Source organism: Lampetra planeri, chromosome 45, assembly GCF_965212315.1.
Source record: "Lampetra planeri chromosome 45, kcLamPlan1.2.h2, whole genome shotgun sequence".
Classification (NCBI taxonomy): Eukaryota; Metazoa; Chordata; class Hyperoartia; order Petromyzontiformes; family Petromyzontidae; genus Lampetra; species Lampetra planeri.
The window spans coordinates 1,515,148-1,536,905 of record NC_136151.1 but is presented as its reverse complement, the minus strand read 5'-3'; the positions used below and the strand labels follow the sequence as shown (position 1 = coordinate 1,536,905).

The following is a 21,758-nucleotide window of genomic DNA, read 5'->3' as shown; positions in this document are numbered from 1 at the left end:
ACACAGACTGTGTGTGAGACACGGGCTGTGTGTGAGACACGGGCTGTGTGTGAGACACTGACTGTGTGTGAGACACATCCTGTGTGTGAGACACCGGTTGTGTATGAGACACGGGCTGTGCATGAGACAAGGGCTGTGTGTGAGACACTGGCTGCGTGTGAGACACGGGCTGTGCGTGAGACACGGGTTTTGTGTGAGACAATTGGCTCTGAGAGAGACACAGGCTCTGTGAGAGGCACAGGTTGTGTATGAGAAAAGGGCTGTGTGTGAGACACTGGCTGTGCGTGAGACACAGGCTGTGTATGAGACACTGACTGTGCGTGAGACACTGACTGTGCGTGAGACACTGACTATGTGTGAGACACTGACTGTGCGTGAGACACAGGCTTTGTGTGAGACACTGACTGTGTGTGAGAAGCTGGCTGTGTATGAGACACAGGCTTTGTGTGAGACACTGACTGTGTGTGAGAAGCTGGCTGTGTATGAGACACATGTTGTGTGTGAGACACATCCTGTGTGTGAGACGCAGGCTGTGTGTGAGACACGGGCTGTGAGTGAGACACTGCTGTGTGGGAGACACAGGCTGTGTGTGAGACACTGGCTGTGTGTGAGACACGGGCTGTGTGTGAGACACTGACTGTGCGTGAGACACTGTGTGTGAGACACGAGCTGTGTGTGAGACACGGGTGTGTGAGAAACGGGCTGTGCGTGAGACACTGTGTGTGAGACACGGGCTGTGTGTGAGACACGGGCTGTGTGTGTGACACCGGCTGTGTGTGAGACACGGGCTGTGTGTGAGACACGGGTGTGTGAGACACGGGCTGTGTCGAGACACTGACTGTGTGTGAGACACTGGCTGTGTGTGAGACACTGACTGTGTGTGAGACACGGGCTGTGCGTGAGACACTGACTGTGCGTGAGACACTGGCTGTGTGTGAGACACGGGTTGTGTGTGAGACACGGGTTGTGTGTGAGACAATTGGCTCTGTGAAAGACACAGGTTCTGTGAGAGGTACAGGTTGTGTGTGAGACACGGGCTGTGTGTGAGACACGGGCTGTGTCGAGACACTGGCTGTGTGTGAGACACTGGCTGTGCGTGATACACAGACTGTGTGTGAGACACTGACTGTGTGTGAGACACGGGCTGTGTGTGAGACGCAGGCTGTGTGTGAGACACTGACTGTGTGTGAGACACTGGCTGTGTGTGAGACACGGGCTGTGTGTGAGACACGGGCTGTGTGTGAGACACATCCTGTGTGTGAGACACGGGCTGTGTGTGAGACACTGACTGTGTGAGACACATCCTGTGTGTGAGACACCGGTTGTGTATGAGACACGGGCTGTGCATGAGACAAGGGTTGTGTGTGAGACACTGGCTGTGCGTGAGACACGGGCTTTGTGTGAGACACTGTCTGCGTGTGAGACACGGGCTGTGCGTGAGACACGGGTTGTGTGTGAGACAATTGGCTCTGTGAGAGACACAGGCTCTGTGAGAGGCACAGGTTGTGTATGAGACACGGGCTGTGCATGAGACAAGGGCTGTGTGTGAGACACTGGCTGTGCGTGAGACACAGGCTGTGTGTGAGACACGGGCTGTGTGAGAGACACAGTCTGTGTGTTAGACAGTGACTGTGCGTGAGACAATGGCTGTGTGTGAGTTGCTGCTGTATGAGACACGGTCTGTGTGTGAGACACTGACTGTGCGTGAGACACAGGCTGTGTTTGAGAAGCTGGCTGTGTATGAGACACATGCTGTGTGTGAGACGCAGGTTGTGTGTGAGACACGGGCTGTGAGTGAGACACTGCTGTGTGGGAGACACAGGCTGTGTGTGAGACACTGACTGAATGTGAGACACCGGCGGTGTCTGAGACACTGGCTGTGTGTGAGACACTGGCTGTGTGTGAGACACGGGCTGTGTGTGAGACACTGACTGTGTGTGAGACACTGGCTGTGTGTGAGACACTGGCTGTGTGTGAGACACTGGCTGTGTGTGAGACACGGGCTGTGTGTGAGACATGGGCTGTGTGTGAGACACTGACTGTGCGTGAGACACTGTGTGTGAGACACGGGCTGTGTGTGAGACATGGGCTGTGTGTGAGACACTGATTGTGTGTGAGACACTGGCTGTGTGTGAGACACTGGCTGTGTGTGAGACACGGGCTGTGTGTGAGACACTGACTGTGTGTGAGACACGAGCTGTGTGTGAGACACGGGCTGTGTGTGAGACACGGGCTGTGTCGAGACACTGACTGTGCGTGAGACACAGGCTGTGTGTGAGACACTGACTGTGTGTGAGACGCGGGCTGTGTATGAGACGCAGGCTGTGTGTGAGACACTGACTGTGTGTGAGACACGGGCTGTGTGTGAGACGCAGGCTGTGTGTGAGACACATCCTGTGTGTGAGACACGGGCTGTGTGTGAGAGACGGGCTGTGTGTGAGACACGGGTGTGTGAGAAACGGGCTGTGCGTGAGACACTGACTGTGCGTGAGACACGGGCTGTGTGTGAGACATGGGCTGTGTGTGAGACACTGACTGTGGGTGAGACACTGGCTGTGTGTGAGACATGGGCTGTGTGTGAGACATGGGCTGTGTGTGAGACACTGACTGTGGGTGAGACACTGGCTGTGTGTGAGGCACTGGCTGTGTGTGAGACACGGGCTGTGTGTGAGACACTGGCTGTGTGTGTGTGACACCGGCTGTGTGTGAGACACGGGTTGTGTGTGAGACAATTGGCTCTGTGAGAGACACAGGCTCTGTGAGAGGCACAGGTTGTGTGTGAGACACGGGCTGTGCATGAGACACAGGCTGTGTGTGAGACACTGGCTGTGCGTGAGACACAGGCTGTGTGTGAGACACTGGCTGTGCGTGAGACACTGACTGTGCGTGAGACACGGGCTGTGTGTGAGACACTGGCTGTGTGTGAGACACTGACTGTGTGTAAGACACTGACTGTGTGTGAGACACGGGCTGTGTGTGAGAGACGGGCTGTGTGTGAGACACTGACTGTGTGTGAGACACTGACTATGTGTGAGACACTGACTGTGCGTGAGACACAGGCTGTGTGTGAGACACTGACTGTGTTTGAGAAGCTGGCTGTGTATGAGACACATGCTGTGTGTGAGACACATCCTGTGTGTGAGACGCAGGTTGTGTGTGAGACACGGGCAGTGAGTGAGACACTGCTGTGTGGGAGACACAGGCTGTGTGTGAGACACTGACTGAATGTGAGACACCGGCGGTGTCTGAGACACTGCCTGTGTGTGAGACACTGGCTGTGTGTGAGACACGGGCTGTGTGTGAGACACTGACTGTGTGTGAGACACTGGCTGTGTGTGAGACACTGGCTGTGTGTGAGACACTGGCTGTGTGTGAGACACGGGCTGTGTGTGAGACATGGGCTGTGTGTGAGACACTGATTGTGTGTGAGACACTGGCTGTGTGTGAGACACTGGCTGTGTGTGAGACACGGGCTGTGTGTGAGACACTGACTGTGTGTGAGACACGAGCTGTGTGTGAGACACGGGCTGTGTGTGAGACACGGGCTGTGTCGAGACACTGACTGTGCGTGAGACACAGGCTGTGTGTGAGACACTGACTGTGTGTGAGACGCGGGCTGTGTATGAGACGCAGGCTGTGTGTGAGACACTGACTGTGTGTGAGACACTGACTGTGTGTGAGACACGGGCTGTGTGTGAGACGCAGGCTGTGTGTGAGACACTGACTGTGCGTGAGACACAGGCTTTGTGTGAGACACTTACTGTGTGTGAGAAGCTGGCTGTGTATAAGACACATGCTGTGTGTGAGACACATCCTGTGTGTGAGATGCAGGCTGTGTGTGAGACACTGGCTGTGAGTGAGACACTGTTGTGTGTGAGACACGGGCTGTGTGAGACACGGGCTGTGTGAGTCACTGGCTGTGTGCGAGTCACTGGTTGTGTGTGAGACACGGGCTGTGTGTGAGACGCAGGCTGTGTGTGAGACACTGACTGTGTGTGAGACACTGGCTGTGTGTGAGACACTGGCTGTATGTGAGACACGGGCTGTGTGTGAGACACTGACTGTGCGTGAGACACTGTGTGTGAGACACGGGCTGTGTGTGAGACACGGGTGTGTGAGAAACGAGCTGTGCGTGAGACACTGTGTGTGAGACACGGGCTGTGTGTGAGACACGGGCTGTGTGTGAGACATGGGCTGTGTGTGAGACACTGACTGTGCGTGAGACACTGGCTGTGTGTGAGACACGGGTTGTGTGTGAGACACGGGTTGTGTGTGAGACAATTGGCTCTGTGAAAGACACAGGTTCTGTGAGAGGTACAGGTTGTGTGTGAGACACGGGCTGTGTGTGAGACACGGGCTGTGTCGAGACACTGGCTGTGCGTGATACACAGACTGTGTGTGAGACACTGACTGTGTGTGAGACACGGGCTGTGTGTGAGACGCAGGCTGTGTGTGAGACACTGACTGTGTGTGAGACACTGGCTGTGTGTGAGACACGGGCTGTGTGTGAGACACGGGCTGTGTGTGAGACACATCCTGTGTGTGAGACACGGGCTGTGTGTGAGACACTGACTGTGTGAGACACATCCTGTGTGTGAGACACCGGTTGTGTATGAGACACGGGCTGTGCATGAGACAAGGGTTGTGTGTGAGACACTGGCTGTGCGTGAGACACGGGCTTTGTGTGAGACACTGTCTGCGTGTGAGACACGGGCTGTGCGTGAGACACGGGTTGTGTGTGAGACAATTGGCTCTGTGAGAGACACAGGCTCTGTGAGAGGCACAGGTTGTGTATGAGACACGGGCTGTGCATGAGACAAGGGCTGTGTGTGAGACACTGGCTGTGCGTGAGACACAGGCTGTGTGTGAGACACGGGCTGTGTGAGAGACACAGTCTGTGTGTTAGACAGTGACTGTGCGTGAGACAATGGCTGTGTGTGAGTTGCTGCTGTATGAGACACGGTCTGTGTGTGAGACACTGACTGTGCGTGAGACACAGGCTGTGTTTGAGAAGCTGGCTGTGTATGAGACACATGCTGTGTGTGAGACGCAGGTTGTGTGTGAGACACGGGCTGTGAGTGAGACACTGCTGTGTGGGAGACACAGGCTGTGTGTGAGACACTGACTGAATGTGAGACACCGGCGGTGTCTGAGACACTGGCTGTGTGTGAGACACTGGCTGTGTGTGAGACACGGGCTGTGTGTGAGACACTGACTGTGTGTGAGACACTGGCTGTGTGTGAGACACTGGCTGTGTGTGAGACACTGGCTGTGTGTGAGACACGGGCTGTGTGTGAGACATGGGCTGTGTGTGAGACACTGACTGTGCGTGAGACACTGTGTGTGAGACACCGGCTGTGTGTGAGACATGGGCTGTGTGTGAGACACTGATTGTGTGTGAGACACTGGCTGTGTGTGAGACACTGGCTGTGTGTGAGACACGGGCTGTGTGTGAGACACTGACTGTGTGTGAGACACGAGCTGTGTGTGAGACACGGGCTGTGTGTGAGACACGGGCTGTGTCGAGACACTGACTGTGCGTGAGACACAGGCTGTGTGTGAGACACTGACTGTGTGTGAGACGCGGGCTGTGTATGAGACGCAGGCTGTGTGTGAGACACTGACTGTGTGTGAGACACGGGCTGTGTGTGAGACGCAGGCTGTGTGTGAGACACATCCTGTGTGTGAGACACGGGCTGTGTGTGAGAGACGGGCTGTGTGTGAGACACGGGTGTGTGAGAAACGGGCTGTGCGTATGACACTGGCTGTGCGTGAGACACTGACTGTGCGTGAGACACGGGCTGTGTGTGAGACATGGGCTGTGTGTGAGACACTGACTGTGGGTGAGACACTGGCTGTGTGTGAGGCACTGGCTGTGTGTGAGACACGGGTTGTGTGTGAGACACTGGCTGTGTGTGTGTGACACCGGCTGTGTGTGAGACATGGGCTGTGTGTGAGACATGGGCTGTGTGTGAGACACTGACTGTGGGTGAGACACTGGCTGTGTGTGAGGCACTGGCTGTGTGTGAGACACGGGCTGTGTGTGAGACACTGGCTGTGTGTGTGTGACACCGGCTGTGTGTGAGACACGGGTTGTGTGTGAGACAATTGGCTCTGTGAGAGACACAGGCTCTGTGAGAGGCACAGGTTGTGTGTGAGACACGGGCTGTGCATGAGACACAGGCTGTGTGTGAGACACTGGCTGTGCGTGAGACACAGGCTGTGTGTGAGACACTGGCTGTGCGTGAGACACTGACTGTGCGTGAGACACGGGCTGTGTGTGAGACACTGGCTGTGTGTGAGACACTGACTGTGTGTGAGACACTGACTGTGTGTGAGACACGGGCTGTGTGTGAGAGACGGGCTGTGTGTGAGACACTGACTGTGTGTGAGACACTGACTATGTGTGAGACACTGACTGTGCGTGAGACACAGGCTGTGTGTGAGACACTGACTGTGTTTGAGAAGCTGGCTGTGTATGAGACACATGCTGTGTGTGAGACACATCCTGTGTGTGAGACGCAGGTTGTGTGTGAGACACGGGCTGTGAGTGAGACACTGCTGTGTGGGAGACACAGGCTGTGTGTGAGACACTGACTGAATGTGAGACACCGGCGGTGTCTGAGACACTGGCTGTGTGTGAGACACTGGCTGTGTGTGAGACACGGGCTGTGTGTGAGACACTGACTGTGTGTGAGACACTGGCTGTGTGTGAGACACTGGCTGTGTGTGAGACACTGGCTGTGTGTGAGACACGGGCTGTGTGTGAGACATGGGCTGTGTGTGAGACACTGATTGTGTGTGAGACACTGGCTGTGTGTGAGACACTGGCTGTGTGTGAGACACGGGCTGTGTGTGAGACACTGACTGTGTGTGAGACACGAGCTGTGTGTGAGACACGGGCAGTGTGTGAGACACGGGCTGTGTCGAGACACTGACTGTGCGTGAGACACAGGCTGTGTGTGAGACACTGACTGTGTGTGAGACGCGGGCTGTGTATGAGACGCAGGCTGTGTGTGAGACACTGACTGTGTGTGAGACACTGACTGTGTGTGAGACACGGGCTGTGTGTGAGACGCAGGCTGTGTGTGAGACACTGACTGTGCGTGAGACACAGGCTTTGTGTGAGACACTTACTGTGTGTGAGAAGCTGGCTGTGTATAAGACACATGCTGTGTGTGAGACACATCCTGTGTGTGAGATGCAGGCTGTGTGTGAGACACTGGCTGTGAGTGAGACACTGTTGTGTGTGAGACACGGGCTGTGTGAGACACGGGCTGTGTGAGTCACTGGCTGTGTGCGAGTCACTGGTTGTGTGTGAGACACGGGCTGTGTGTGAGACGCAGGCTGTGTGTGAGACACTGACTGTGTGTGAGACACTGGCTGTGTGTGAGACACTGGCTGTATGTGAGACACGGGCTGTGTGTGAGACACTGACTGTGCGTGAGACACTGTGTGTGAGACACGGGCTGTGTGTGAGACACGGGTGTGTGAGAAACGGGCTGTACGTGAGACACTGTGTGTGAGACACGGGCTGTGTGTGAGACACGGGCTGTGTGTGAGACATGGGCTGTGTGTGAGACACTGACTGTGGGTGAGACACTGGCTGTGTGTGAGGCACTGGCTGTGTGTGAGACACGGGCTGTGTGTGAGACACTGGCTGTGTGTGTGTGACACCGGCTGTGTGTGAGACACGGGCTGTGTGTGAGACATGGGCTGTGTGTGAGACGCAGGCTGTGTGTGAGACACTGACTGTGTGTGAGACACTGACTGTGTGTGAGACACGGGCTGTGTGTGAGACACTGGCTGTGTGTGAGACACTGACTATGTGTGTGACACGAGCTGTGCGTGAGACACTGGCTGTGTGTGAGACACTGACTGTGTGTGAGACACGGGCTGTGTGTGAGACACTGACTGTGTGTGAGACACGAGCTGTGTGTGAGACACGGGCTGTGTGTGAGACACGGGCTGTGTGAGACACGGGCTGTGCGTGAGACACAGGCTGTGTGTGAGACACTGACTGTGTGTGAGACACGGGTTGTGTATGAGGCACTGGCTGTGTGAGACACATGCTGTGTGTGAGACACATCCTGTGTGTGAGACGCAGGCTGTGTGTGAGACACGGGCTGTGAGTTAGACACTGCTGTGTGGGAGACACAGGCTGTGTGTGAGACACTGGCGGTGTCTGAGACACTGGCTGTGTGTGCGACACTGGCTGTGTGTGAGACACGGGCTGTGTGTGAGACACTGGCTGTGTGTGAGACACTGGCTGTGTGTGAGACACGGGTATGTGAGACACTGGCTGTGTGTGAGACACTGGCTGTGTGTGAGACACTGACTGTGTGTGTGACACGAGCTGTGTGTGAGACACGAGCTGTTTGTGAGACACCGGCTGTGTGTGAGACACGGGCTGTGTGTGAGACACGGGCTGTGTGTGAGACACGGGCTGTGTCGAGACACTGACTGTGCGTGAGACACAGGCTGTGTGTGAGACACTGACTGTGTGCGAGACACGGGCTGTGTGTGAGACGCAGGCTGTGTGTGAGACACTGACTGTGTGTGAGACACTGACTATGTGTGAGACACGGGCTGTGTGTGAGACACTGGCTGTGTGTGAGACAGGGGCTATGTGTGTGACACGGGCTGTGCGTGAGACAGGGGCTGTGTGTGAGACACTGGCTGCGTGTGAGACACGGGCTGTGCGTGAGACACGGGTTGTGTGTGAGACAATTGGCTCTGTGAGAGACACAGGCTCTGTGAGAGGCACAGGTTGTGTGTGAGACACGGGCTGTGCATGAGACAAGGTCTGTGTGTGAGACACTGGCTGTGCGTGAGACACAGGCTGTGTGTGAGACACGGGCTGTGTGTGAGACACTGGCTGTGCGTGAGACACTGACTGTGCGTGAGACACGGGCTGTGTGTGAGACACTGGCTGTGTGTGAGACACTGACTGTGTGTGAGACACGGGCTGTGTGTGAGAGACGGGCTGTGTGTGAGACACTGACTGTGTGTGAGACACTGACTATGTGTGAGACACTGACTGTGCGTGAGACACAGGCTGTGTGTGAGACACTGACTGTGTTTGAGAAGCTGGCTGTGTATGAGACACATGCTGTGTGTGAGACACATCCTGTGTGTGAGACGCAGGTTGTGTGTGAGACACGGGCTGTGAGTGAGACACTGCTGTGTGGGAGACACAGGCTGTGTGTGAGACACTGACTGAATGTGAGACACCGGCGGTGTCTGAGACACTGGCTGTGTGTGAGACACTGGCTGTGTGTGAGACACGGGCTGTGTGTGAGACACTGACTGTGTGTGAGACACTGGCTGTGTGTGAGACACGGGCTGTGTGTGAGACACTGACTGTGTGTGAGACACTGGCTGTGTGTGAGACACTGGCTGTGTGTGAGACACGAGCTGTGTGTGAGACACGGGCTGTGTGTGAGACATGGGCTGTGTGTGAGACACTGACTGTGCGTGAGACACTGTGTGTGAGACACGGGCTGTGTGTGAGACATGGGCTGTGTGTGAGACACTGATTGTGTGTGAGACACTGACTGTGCGTGAGACACTGTGTGTGAGACACGGGCTGTGTGTGAGACACTGACTGTGTGTGAGACACTGGCTGTGTGTGAGACACTGGCTGTGTGTGAGACACGGGCTGTGTGTGAGACACTGACTGTGTGTGAGACACGAGCTGTGTGTGAGACACGGGCTGTGTGTGAGACACTGGCTGTGCGTGAGACACGGGCTGTGCGTGAGACACTGACTGTGCGTGAGACACGGGCTGTGTGTGAGAGACGGGCTGTGTGTGAGCGACTGATGTGTGTGAGACACTGACTATGTGTGAGACACTGACTGCGTGAGACACAGGCTTTGTGTGAGACACATCCTGTGTGTGAGACGCAGGCTGTGTGTGAGACACGGGCTGTGAGTGAGACACTGCTGTGTGGGAGACACAGGCTGTGTGTGAGACACTGGCTGAGTGTGAGACACCGGCGGTGTCTGTGACACTGGCTGTGTGTGAGACACTGGCTGTATGTGAGACACGGGCTGTGTGTGAGACACTGACTGTGCGTGAGACACTGTGTGTGAGACACGGGCTGTGTGTGAGACACGGGTGTGTGAGAAACGGGCTGTGCGTGAGACACTGTGTGTGAGACACGGGCTGTGCGTGAGACACTGTGTGTGAGACACTGACTGTGGGTGAGACACTGGCTGTGTGTGAGGCACTAGCTGTGTGTGAGACACGGGCTGTGTGTGAGACACTGGCTGTGTGTGTGACACCGGCTGTGTGTGAGACACTGGCTGTGTGTGAGACACGGGCTGTGTCGAGACACTGGCTGTGTGTGTGACACCGGCTGTGTGTGAGGCACTAGCTGTGTGTGAGACACGGGCTGTGTCGAGACACTGACTGTGCGTGAGACACAGGCTATGTGTGAGACACTGACTGTGTGTGAGACACTGACTGTGTGTGAGACACGGGCTGTGTGTGAGACACTGGCTGTGTGTGAGACACTGACTATGTGTGTGACACGGGCTGTGTGTGAGACACTGACTGTGTGTGAGACACGGGCTGTGTGTGAGACACTGGCTGTGTGTGAGACAGGGGCTATGTGTGTGACACGGGCTGTGCGTGAGACACGGGTTGTGTGTGAGACAATTGGCTCTGTGAAAGACACAGGCTCTGTGAGAGGCACAGGTTGTGTGTGATACACGGGCTGTGCATGAGACAAGGGCTGTGTGTTAGACACTGTCTGAGCGTGAGACAATGTCTGTGTATGAGTTGCTGCTGTATGAGACACGGTCTGTGTGTGAGACACTGATTGTGCGTGAGACACTGACTGTGCGTGAGACACGGGCTGTGTGTGAGACAACGACTGTGTGTGAGACACTGACTGTGTGTGAGAGACGGGCTGTGTGTGAGACACTGACTGTGCGTGAGACACAGGCTGTGTGTGAGACACTGACTGTGTGGGAGACACTGACTATGTGTGAGACACTGACTGTGCGTGAGACACAGGCTGTGTGTGAGACACTGACTGTGTTTGAGAAGCTGGCTGTGTATGAGACACATGCTGTGTGTGAGACACATCCTGTGTGTGAGACGCAAGTTGTGTGTGAGACACTTGCTGAGTGTAAGACACCGGCGGTGTCTGAGACACTGGCTGTGTGTGAGACACTGGCTGTGTGTGAGACACGGGCTGTGTGTGAGACACTGACTGTGCGTGAATCACTGTGTGTGAGACACGGGCTGTGTGTGAGACATGGGCTGTGTGTGAGACACTGACTGTGGGTGAGACACTGGGTGTGTGTGAGACACTGGCTGTGTGTGAGACACGGGCTGTGTGTGAGACACTGACTGTGTGTGAGACACGAGCTGTGTGTGAGACACAGGCTGTGTGTGAGACACGGGCTGTGTGAGACACGGGCTGTGCGTGAGACACAGGCTGTGTGTGAGACACTGACTCTGTGTGAGACACGGGCTGTGTATGAGGCACTGGCTGTGTGAGACACATGCTGTGTGTGAGACACATCCTTTGTGTGAGACGCAGGGTGTGTGTGAGACACTGACGGTGTCTGAGACACTGGCTGTGTGTGCGACACTGGCTGTGTGTGAGACACGGGCTGTGTGTGAGACACTGGCTGTGTGTGAGACACTGGCTGTGTGTGAGACACGGGTGTGTGAGACACTGGCTGTGTGTGAGACACTGGCTGTGTGTGAGACACTGACTGTGTGTGTGACACGAGCTGTGTGTGAGACACTGGCTGTGTGTGAGACACTGACTGTGTGTGTGACACGAGCTGTGTGTGAGACACGAGCTGTTTGTGAGACACTGGCTGTGTGTGATACACGGGCTGTGTGTGAGACACTGTCTGAGCGTGATACACAGGCTGTGTGTGAGACACGGGCTGTGTGAGATACACAGGCTGTGTGTTAGACACTGATTGTGCGTGAGACAATGTCTGTGTATGAGTTGCTGCTGTATGAGACACGGTCTGTGTGTGAGACACTGATTGTGCGTGAGACACTGACTGTGCGTGAGACACGGGCTGTGTGTGAGACACTGACTGTGTTTGAGACACTGACTGTGTGTGAGAGACGGGCTGTGTGTGAGACACTGACTGTGTGGGAGACACTGACTATGTGTGAGACACTGACTGTGTGTGAGAGACGGGCTGTGTGTGAGACACTGACTATGTGTGAGACACTGACTGTGTGTGAGACACTGACTGTGCGTGAGACACAGGCTGTGTGTGAGACACTGACTGTGTTTGAGAAGCTGGCTGTGTATGAGACACATGCTGTGTGTGAGACACATCCTGTGTGTGAGACGCAAGTTGTGTGTGAGACACTTGCTGAGTGTAAGACACCGGCGGTGTCTGAGACACTGGCTGTGTGTGAGACACTGGCTGTGTGTGAGACACGGGCTGTGTGTGAGACACTGACTGTGCGTGAATCACTGTGTGTGAGACACGGGCTGTGTGTGAGACATGGGCTGTGTGTGAGACACGGGCTGTGTGTGAGACACTGACTGTGTGTGAGACACGAGCTGTGTGTGAGACACGAGCTGTTTGTGAGACACCGGCTGTGTGTGAGACACGGGCTGTGTGTGAGACACGGGCTGTGTGTGAGACACGGGCTGTGTCGAGACACTGACTGTGCGTGAGACACAGGCTGTGTGTGAGACACTGACTGTGTGTGAGACACGGGCTGTGTGTGAGACGCAGGCTGTGTGTGAGACACTGACTGTGTGTGAGACACTGACTGTGTGTGAGACACGGGCTGTGTGTGAGACACTGGCTGTGTGTGAGACAGGGGCTATGTGTGTGACACGGGCTGTGCGTGAGACAGGGGCTGTGTGTGAGACACTGGCTGCGTGTGAGACACGGGCTGTGCGTGAGACACGGGTTGTGTGTGAGACAATTGGCTCTGTGAGAGACACAGTCTCTGTGAGAGGCACAGGTTTTGTGTGAGACACGGGCTGTGCATGAGACAAGGTCTGTGTGTGAGACACTGGCTGTGCGTGAGACACAGGCTGTGTGTGAGACACGGGCTGTGTGTGAGACACTGACTGTGCGTGAGACACTGACTGTGCGTGAGACACGGGCTGTGTGTGAGACACTGACTGTGTGTGAGACACTGACTGTGTGTGAGACACGGGCTGTGTGTGAGAGACGGGCTGTGTGTGAGACACTGACTGTGTGTGAGACACTGACTATGTGTGAGACACTGACTGTGCGTGAGACACAGGCTGTGTGTGAGACACTGACTGTGTTTGAGAAGCTGGCTGTGTATGAGACACATGCTGTGTGTGAGACACATCCTGTGTGTGAGACGCAGGTTGTGTGTGAGACACGGGCTGTGAGTGAGACACTGCTGTGTGGGAGACACAGGCTGTGTGTGAGACACTGGCTGTGTGTGAGACACGGGCTGTGTGTGAGACACTGACTGTGCGTGAGACACTGTGTGTGAGACACGGGCTGTGTGTGAGACATGGGCTGTGTGTGAGACACTGACTGTGTGTGAGACACTGGCTGTGTGTGAGACACTGGCTGTGTGTGAGACACGGGCTGTGTGTGAGACACTGACTGTGTGTGAGACACGAGCTGTGTGTGAGACACGGGCTGTGTGTGAGACACGGGCTGTGTCGAGACACTGACTGTGCGTGAGACACAGGCTGTGTGTGAGACACTGACTGTGTGTGATACACGCGCTGTGTATGAGACGCAGGCTGTGTGTGAGACACTGACTGTGTGTGAGACACTGACTGTGTGTGAGACACGGGCTGTGTGTGAGACGCAAGCTGTGTGTGAGACACTGACTGTGTGTGAGACACTGGCTGTGTTTGAGACACGGGCTGTGTGTGAGACACGGGCTGTGTGAGACACGGGCTGTGTGAGTCACTGGCTGTGTGTGAGTCACTGGTTGTGTGTGAGACACGGGCTGTGTCGATAAACTGACTGTGCGTGAGACACAGGCTGTGTGTGAGACACTGACTGTGTGTGAGACACGGGCTGTGTGTGAGACGCAGGCTGTGTGTGAGACACTGACTGTGTGTGAGACACTGGCTGTGTGTGAGACACGGGCTGTGTGTGAGACACGGGCTGTGTGTGAGACACATCCTGTGTGTGAGACACGGGCTGTGTGTGAGACACTGGCTGTGTGAGACACATGCGTGTGAGACACATCCTGTGTGTGAGACACCGGTTGTGTCTGAGACACCGGCTGTGTGTGAGACACTGGCTGTGTGTGAGACAGGGGCTATGTGTGTGACACGGGCTGTGCGTGATACACGGGCTGTGTGTGAGACACTGGCTGCGTGTGAGACACGGGCTGTGTGTGAGACACTGGCTGTGTGTGAGACATGGGCTATGTGTGTGACACGGGCTGTGCGTGATACACGGGCTGTGTGTGAGACACTGGCTGCGTGTGAGACACGGGCTGTGCGTGAGACACGGGTTGTGTGTGAGACAATTGGCTCTGTGAGAGACACAGGCTCTGTGAGAGGCACAGGTTGTGTGTGAGACACGGGCTGTGCATGAGACAATGGCTGTGTGTTAGACACTGACTGTGCGTGCGAAAATATCTGTGTGTGAGTTGCTGCTCTATGAGACACGGTCTGTGTGTGAGACACAGGCTGTGCGTGAGTTAATTGGCTCTGTGAGAGACACTGGCTGTGTGTGAGACACGAGCTGTGTGAGACACGGGCTGTATGTGTGGGTGCTATGGATGCTGAGTGTTCCAATGTTGTGGTTAAACGAGGCTGTGTGTGATGCTGTTGGTGGTTGTCCCAGGAGAGAGATTCCAAAGGAATCTGCACCCCCACCTCCTACTTCACTGGACGCCATCACGGTCCACTCCCTTGAAAGGGCCATGCGCAGACTCCTGCCTCTCGTCTGTGAGTTCCTCAGCCTTGCACCCGCGTGTCCCGCTGCGTTGGACTGCACTTTTGTGCTCCCCACCTTCATCAACTTTTCAATTTATTTTACCAGGTAATGAACCCACTGAACCATGTCGCTCTTTTTTCGGAAGCAACCTATCAAAGATGACAGGTCTACGAAGTGGCTCATCACGTGGATATGTATAGCTGCAGCCAAATCCTCTGAATGCAAATTTATTCTAAATGTGGAGCGGAAAACGCCAGGAACCACGAAAATCCACGCCACCACGGGGAGAGAGACGCAGCTTCTGAAAGAGAGCGACATGGATCAGTGGGCCCTACCTGGTGAAATGAAAATAGTTTAACAGTTTAATTTTTTTACCAAAACCTACTGGTGGGTACTGGGGCAAGTGCTGTTAGCGAGTAGCAGCACCTATGAAAGCCGGCACGGCACACGAGGGAGTGGGTGGCCAGCACCACGCCCGTCCGCCTTTGTCTCTTTCGTGCCGAATGTTTATACATGAAACCAGCAGAGGGAAGTGCAGCGTGAACCATTGTTGTACTGTACTTCTACGCTTCAACATTCATGATCCCCACCATCGCCAATGCGCACCGACCAGAGCGGTGAAGTATGGTCACATAACCCCCCTCAAGAAGTGCACGGTGCAGGGAGGCGCTCATCCAGAAGCGGAGTGACACAATGTCTGTGCGTGGATGTGAGTGTGCAAGGCTGTGGTGGCCATTGTACAGTCGTGTTTGTAGAGAGACGCTGTGAGAGTGGCATTCACATTGTGGTGCTGGTGTAGCGATGTAAATGGGCTGTGTACACTTATCTGTAGGGGCAGACACAGTCCAGCAGGGCCAGTCGTTATATCCCTAGCCCCAGCAGGAGGGGGCTGTGGGGTGTTCTAAGATCCCCCGAGACCCCTCCCAATGGGAGGGGGCTGCTGGGTGTCTTGGGATCCCCCGGAGCCCCCTCTGGAACCTTCGGGAAGGTAGGCGGAGTCAGGGCTGACGTACCCAGGCTGTGTATAAAAGCCGGACCCCTGGAAGGGTCTGGGGCCAGTCCAAGACAAGCAAGAGGATCAGCTAGATAGGACCCTGGGACCTTTAGCCCCGCTGACTTTGTCAGGGCCGGGACTCTGTGTGGCTCACTGGTGAGACCCTGGGAACCCCCGGCCCGATGTCCTTGTGAGGGCTGGATCTGAGTGGGCCAGTGGTCGGAACCCGGCTAAGTCGGGTTAGAGTAGCCTCCCCGAGGCACCCATAGCCGGAGGTCCCAGAGTTGTGGTCCCGTGTTAGGGCACGTTAGCCCGGAGGCAGTACCTCCCCAGGCAGTGGTTATAGAAGGGCCGTTGCCCTGAGTGTGCCGGGATTGTACTGCCGAGTATTGTGTTAATAAATAGTGTTGCCTCCAAGATCCGTCCCCGACGTCTCCAGAATCCACAACACTACACTAGCATCATCACCACTGTTCACTGCCACTGTACACACACCCTTGGTACTGTTAGTGTAGCGGGTAGTTTGTGATAAACTACCTCAGGGCGTGACGGCCCTGCCTTACGCGAGTCCCAGGCACAGCTGGTCCGCTGTTAATACCTGGTAAGGGCCCCTCCCAGGGCCACGCGGTTTTCTCACTGCCTTGTGAGTGTCTCGGCTAACTGAGTAAACCCCTACAGAAAATCAGGAGTGGGGCTCCTCAGGCGGTTTTGCGATGCACTGCGGCACATTCCCGGTAGCCCCTGCAGCCAAGCTGGTACCAAACGTCGTGCTATGCACTCCTTTGGACATCACCAGCAAGGCCGAGGGGCGGATCCTGACGCATGGGCAACCCAGGATTTCCAGAGTAACCTGCCCAGGCTTTGTGCCAACAAGAGGTGCAAAATGGGGAGAGGACACTCCTCGGCCACCTAATCATGGCCAAGAAACACGGATGGCAGCAGTCACGGGTTATAAGATCATTTTAGATTGGTGAAAAAAATGGGCGCCATGGGTTGCCATCGTCGGTGGGAGGGGTCATTGCACCCCAATGGATAGCTACCGCCCGCCTCATGCTGGGCAGCCCCCGGCCAATAAGGTGCTTTCCCACAACGGCTCACCTTCCTCCAATGGGTGCTTGGAGCTTATGGTTCGCAATTGTTTAAAAATCGCGGACAAACCGACAATAGTACGATGCGAAGCCGACGAAGCTACGCACCGCCACGACAGATGTGGGAGTCGGCCACGTTTGGACACAAGCCGTTTTCTCTGGATCCGTGGCGACACCTGACGCACTAACAATGTGTCCCAAATACTTCACAGGTGGTTGCAGCACATGGCATTTCTGGGGTTTAAATTTCAAGCCCACAGCACGCACTTTAACGAACACAGACTCAAGGCGATGCAAGTGCTCGTCAAACGTACGGCACAAGCCCCGCGAACCGGCCTTAACGGACAGACGCTGCAGACTAGCAGCTCGAAGATGGCCTCCAAAATAATGGTGGCAAATGCCTCCGTATCCACCATACCGCCAACGCTGAGGAGCCGGCAGCCGCCGCCACCATCCGGTGCACAAGCACGTCCCAATGGCGGGTCTGTCTGGGCCACCCAACGGGTGACAACAATGGTGCACCTGACCCCTCAATGACGACCCCATGATGATGGGCCCTAATCCTGCTAGATGCATGAGGTGAGGGTAGCGGCCGTGCGGGTGATGCGTCGCGACTCACCTGGGGTCCGGGGCCCGATGCTGACGAGGGACCGGGAGGGGCCAGAGACGGCTTGTTGAAGGCTCCCGGGGCATTCCGGCAGCCCCGCTCAATGTGGCTCTGCTGGCCACAGTGGAAGCAGACCACAGCGGCAGCGTCCTGTGGACGGGAAGGTCTCGGCCATCCCTGCTGCTCCGGACGGCGACCACCTCCACTCATTCCGCGACGCTCAGGCATTGCCAGGGCTGCGAGGGTGTCTACTCCCTGAGAGGCAGCTCCCCTCTTTGGTGCCGGGACCCCCACGCACGCCGCCATCCGGGGCTGTTGGCAGAGGGAGAGGTGCACCTGAATGTTCTCGGCCACCACCAAGGTGATCTGGTGATCGTTGTTGATCGACAAAGCGATCCCCAGCTCCCGTGCAAGGTCAAGTAGCTGTTCCAGGGCCATCGAGTTCAGTGCCCTGCCTTCCAGGTCAGGGTATGTGGCCTCTGCCATGGCCAGGAGCGAACAGCGGAAGGCCAATGGCAGTTCCCCCTCCTCCCGCAGCCGTAGCGAGAACTTCAGGCGCGCACTGGATGGTGGCTCGAAGACATTGGCCATCTGAATATAAGCCGCTGGAAGCGTAGCCTTATCGGCCCGACGGGATTGACTTGAAAGCCTGCAGTGCCCTCTCATCCAAACAGGTCGGAAGAGCCCACAACGCCTCCTCCATGGGCCAGTCGAACGACACATACGCCGCGTCGAACCGGTCCTGGAAGGCCAACCAGTCGCTCCCCTTTGCGACGAACGGCGCAAAGTGGGGCAACCGGCGCAGCTCTTGACCACGCGGCGCGGCAAAGTGTGGAAGCCCCGCAGCTCACCCGAGGGCCACAACGCAGACGTGGCGATGGGCGGCTGCATTGCGGCCCTCATAGGTCACACCGGAGACGCGGCAATGGGTGGCTGCGTTGCGGCACTCGTAGGCCACACCGGAGATACGGCAAGGTGCATTGGCGTTGCGGCCCCCGTGGGATATGCCGCAGACGCGGAGAGGTGTGGAGGCGTTGCAGTACTCGTGGCCCACCCCGCCGGCGTGGCGAGGTGCGGAGCCGCAGCAGCAATACCCTCCGGCGATAAAGCGAGGAGCGGCGGCATTTCGGCACTCATAGGCCACGCTGGAAACGCGGCAAGGTGCTGTGGCGTTGCGGCCACTGTGGGCCATGCGTAAGACGCGGCGAGGTGTGGAGGCACCACAGCGCCCACGACCCGCCTGTCTGCGGCAGCGTACGGAGCCGCGGTGGCTCCCGCGGCCTCCACGGGCCATGCCGTAGACGCGGTGGTATGTTACGCGGCTGCGGCGGCCCCTGCGGCCCACCCCACTGGCGTGGCGAGGTGCGGAGCTGCGGCAGCAGCCGCGGCTACCCCCGGCGACGTGGCAAGGGGCGGCGGCGTTGCGGCCTCCCCGGGCCACGCCGTAGATGCAGCGGCATTATACGGGGCCGAGGCGGCCGTTGTGGCCCACCCTGCCGGCGCGACGAGGTGCGGAGCCTCGGCCGTAGTTGCAGCAACCCCCGGCGATGCGGCAAGGGGTGACGGTGTTGCGGCTTCCACGGGCCATGCTGTAGATGCGGCGGCATGATACGGAGCCGCGGTAGCAGCCGCGGCCCATCCTGGCGGCGCAGTGACACACGGAGCAGCAGTGGAAGCCGCTGCCCACTCCGGTGGCGCGGCGAGGATGGCACCCGCGGACATACCTGGGGCCCCCCCAGAGGGCGCAGCGTGGTGCGGAGCAGCGTCATCGCCGGCGGCCAGCTCCACAAGCGCGGCGCGCAGAGGAACCGCGGCTGCGCCGGCGATGAACAGCGGCGTCGCGGCGTCCATGGCACCGACTTGCAGCGTCGCAGCAACAATGGCGGCCATTTGCGGCGCCCCGGCCAACATGGCCGCCGCTGGCTGCATCGCCACCAACATGGCGGCCATCTCCCGTGGCGCACCCGGTGTGGAAATGGTGCCGCTTTCAAAATTAGCAGCTGCCAAATTGGCGGGGATCCGCCACTCCAACTCCGAGTGTGGGCCGTGTGAGGGCATCCGCGCACCCACCTCGGTGATCGTGGCGGAGAGCTGCACCATCCCCCACAGGAGCAGTTGTATCTGCTCCGCAAAGGTGCTCCCCGCTTCCGGCAGCGGTGTGCTGGGACCCCCAGCCGCCATCTCCTCCTGCCCCGCCGAGTTCTTCTTCCCGGGGCTCGTCTCCGGGGCCACGGGCCCTGGGGTCACTGCCGGAGCCTCCTCCACATGGTCGGTACTCTCTAAGTGTTCTGCCGGTGAGTTCTTATGCCGCGCGCCCAATTTAGACATAGCGGCGGCAGCGCAGGCACTTCTAACACCAGTTGTAGATAACTAATCGACGACGACTCTGAGACGACGTGTAAGTTAAGGGCTTTCGCCGGAAGGTTTATTAAGATATTGCAAATAACACACGGGTGTAACAACTTCCCAGGGGTTAGGGGTCCCGGGCTAGGTCCCACTGGTTCCCGACAAAGCCGGCTGCCCCGTGCTGCCTCCTCTGCGCCGGCCGTGGGTTCAGCCAACACGGCCGACCGAGTAGCGCAGCCACCTCCAGCCCTGGCGCTGTGCAATCCCCTATTCCTACCCCCTTGCCCCTGGCTCCCCGTTCCACGTTACTCCGACCCTAGACTCCCGCTACGACCCTGCTTATGTCACGGGGTCCCCCTTAAGTACTAGAGGAGATATGACGTCATTGTGCCGCCCAGCGCGCATGACGTCACGTCCCTATTTTACTCCTCTACACACTGATACTAACAAATATTAGTATGTGTAAACTGATACTAACAAATACTAATATGTGTACACTAATACTAATGAATATTAGTATGTGTACACCAGTACTAATGAATACCAGTCTTGTATTTATTTGTCATACATGTGATGATCAGTGTTACGTATCAACGTATCACGTACTGCGGTATGACCACAACAACACAACAGACAACACAACACCAGCGCGTGTGTGTGTGCACGCCACGTGTGTGTGTACACGCCACGTGAGTGTGTGTGTGTACATGCCACGTGTGTGTGTGTGTACACGCCGCGTGTGTGTGTACACGAGTTGTAGTGACGGCTGTGCGGGCGTCGTAACTGTCCTCTCCACAGATGGACGCTCACCGACTCTGGACACAAACTCAGCCCACGACGACTTCCTCCAGATTTCCTCGGATCTCAGGACGGTGACACGGAGCGATGTTCCCCAGGGTCGCCCCCATCACCCACACCGCTTTGAGTGCTGGCCACAAGCCCTGTGCTCTGAGAGCTTCTCGTCGGGTCAGCACTACTGGGAGGTGGACGTGGGGAGAGCGGGGTGGTATCGGGTTGGAGTCGCGTACGGGACGATCCCACGGAGAGGGCGTGGTGATGAGTGCGGCCTGGAAGGGAGTGACGTCTCCTGGTGTCTACAGAAACGTGGCGCCAGATTCTCAGTGCGGCATGGCGGGGTAGCGACCTCACTGTCGGTGCCGGAGCCTCCGCAGAGAGTTGGGGTTCATCTGGACTGGGACGCGGGGCTGCTGTCGTTTTACAGCGCTGACTCTATGGCACCGTTGCACTCATTTCACCAAACCTTCCCTCAGCCCCTACACCCTGGGCTGTGGGTGGGGTTTAACGGTGCCTCAGTGAGGATTGTGGATCTGAGTGGTGCGTCCTGAGAGAAGTGAACGTGAACAGCGCAGAGGGCAGAAAAATCGACGCACGGCGCTCGCCACCCTCGTGTTGTGTTGGTGGATCACCACAAACACAACAACCATCACCAGAACCACCACAACAACAATCACCACCAAAACAACAATAACCACCACAACAACAATCATGACTACAACAAAAACCACTAACAAAACAACCACCACTACAACAAACACCACCACTACAACCACCACAACCACCACCACAGCAACTACAACCACCACCACAACAACCACGACCACAAACACTACCACAACAACCACGACAACTACTGAAACTACCACAACAGCCACCACAACCACCAGAACTACTACAACCACCACCAGAACCACCACAAGCACCACAACCACCGCCACCACAACCATCACCACCACAACCTCCACCAAAACCTCCACCACAACCTCCACCACAACCACCACCACGACAACCACCACCAGAACCACCATCACCA

General features: G+C 56.7%; 1 protein-coding gene across 1 annotated transcript in view; it reads left to right on the top strand.

Annotated features, from left to right (window-relative positions):
- LOC144732987 (tripartite motif-containing protein 16-like) overlaps positions 1 to 21,543 on the top strand; it is a 38,030-nt gene extending 16,487 nt beyond the window's left edge. Inside the window, exons 5-6 of the mRNA XM_078614661.1 lie at positions 14,800 to 14,903; positions 20,726 to 21,543. Of these exons, the coding sequence (XP_078470787.1) occupies positions 14,800 to 14,903; positions 20,726 to 21,273 (652 nt within the window). The 3' untranslated portion in view covers positions 21,274 to 21,543. The remainder of the gene's footprint in view (positions 1 to 14,799; positions 14,904 to 20,725) is intronic.
- The last annotated feature ends 215 nt before the right edge of the window (positions 21,544 to 21,758 follow it).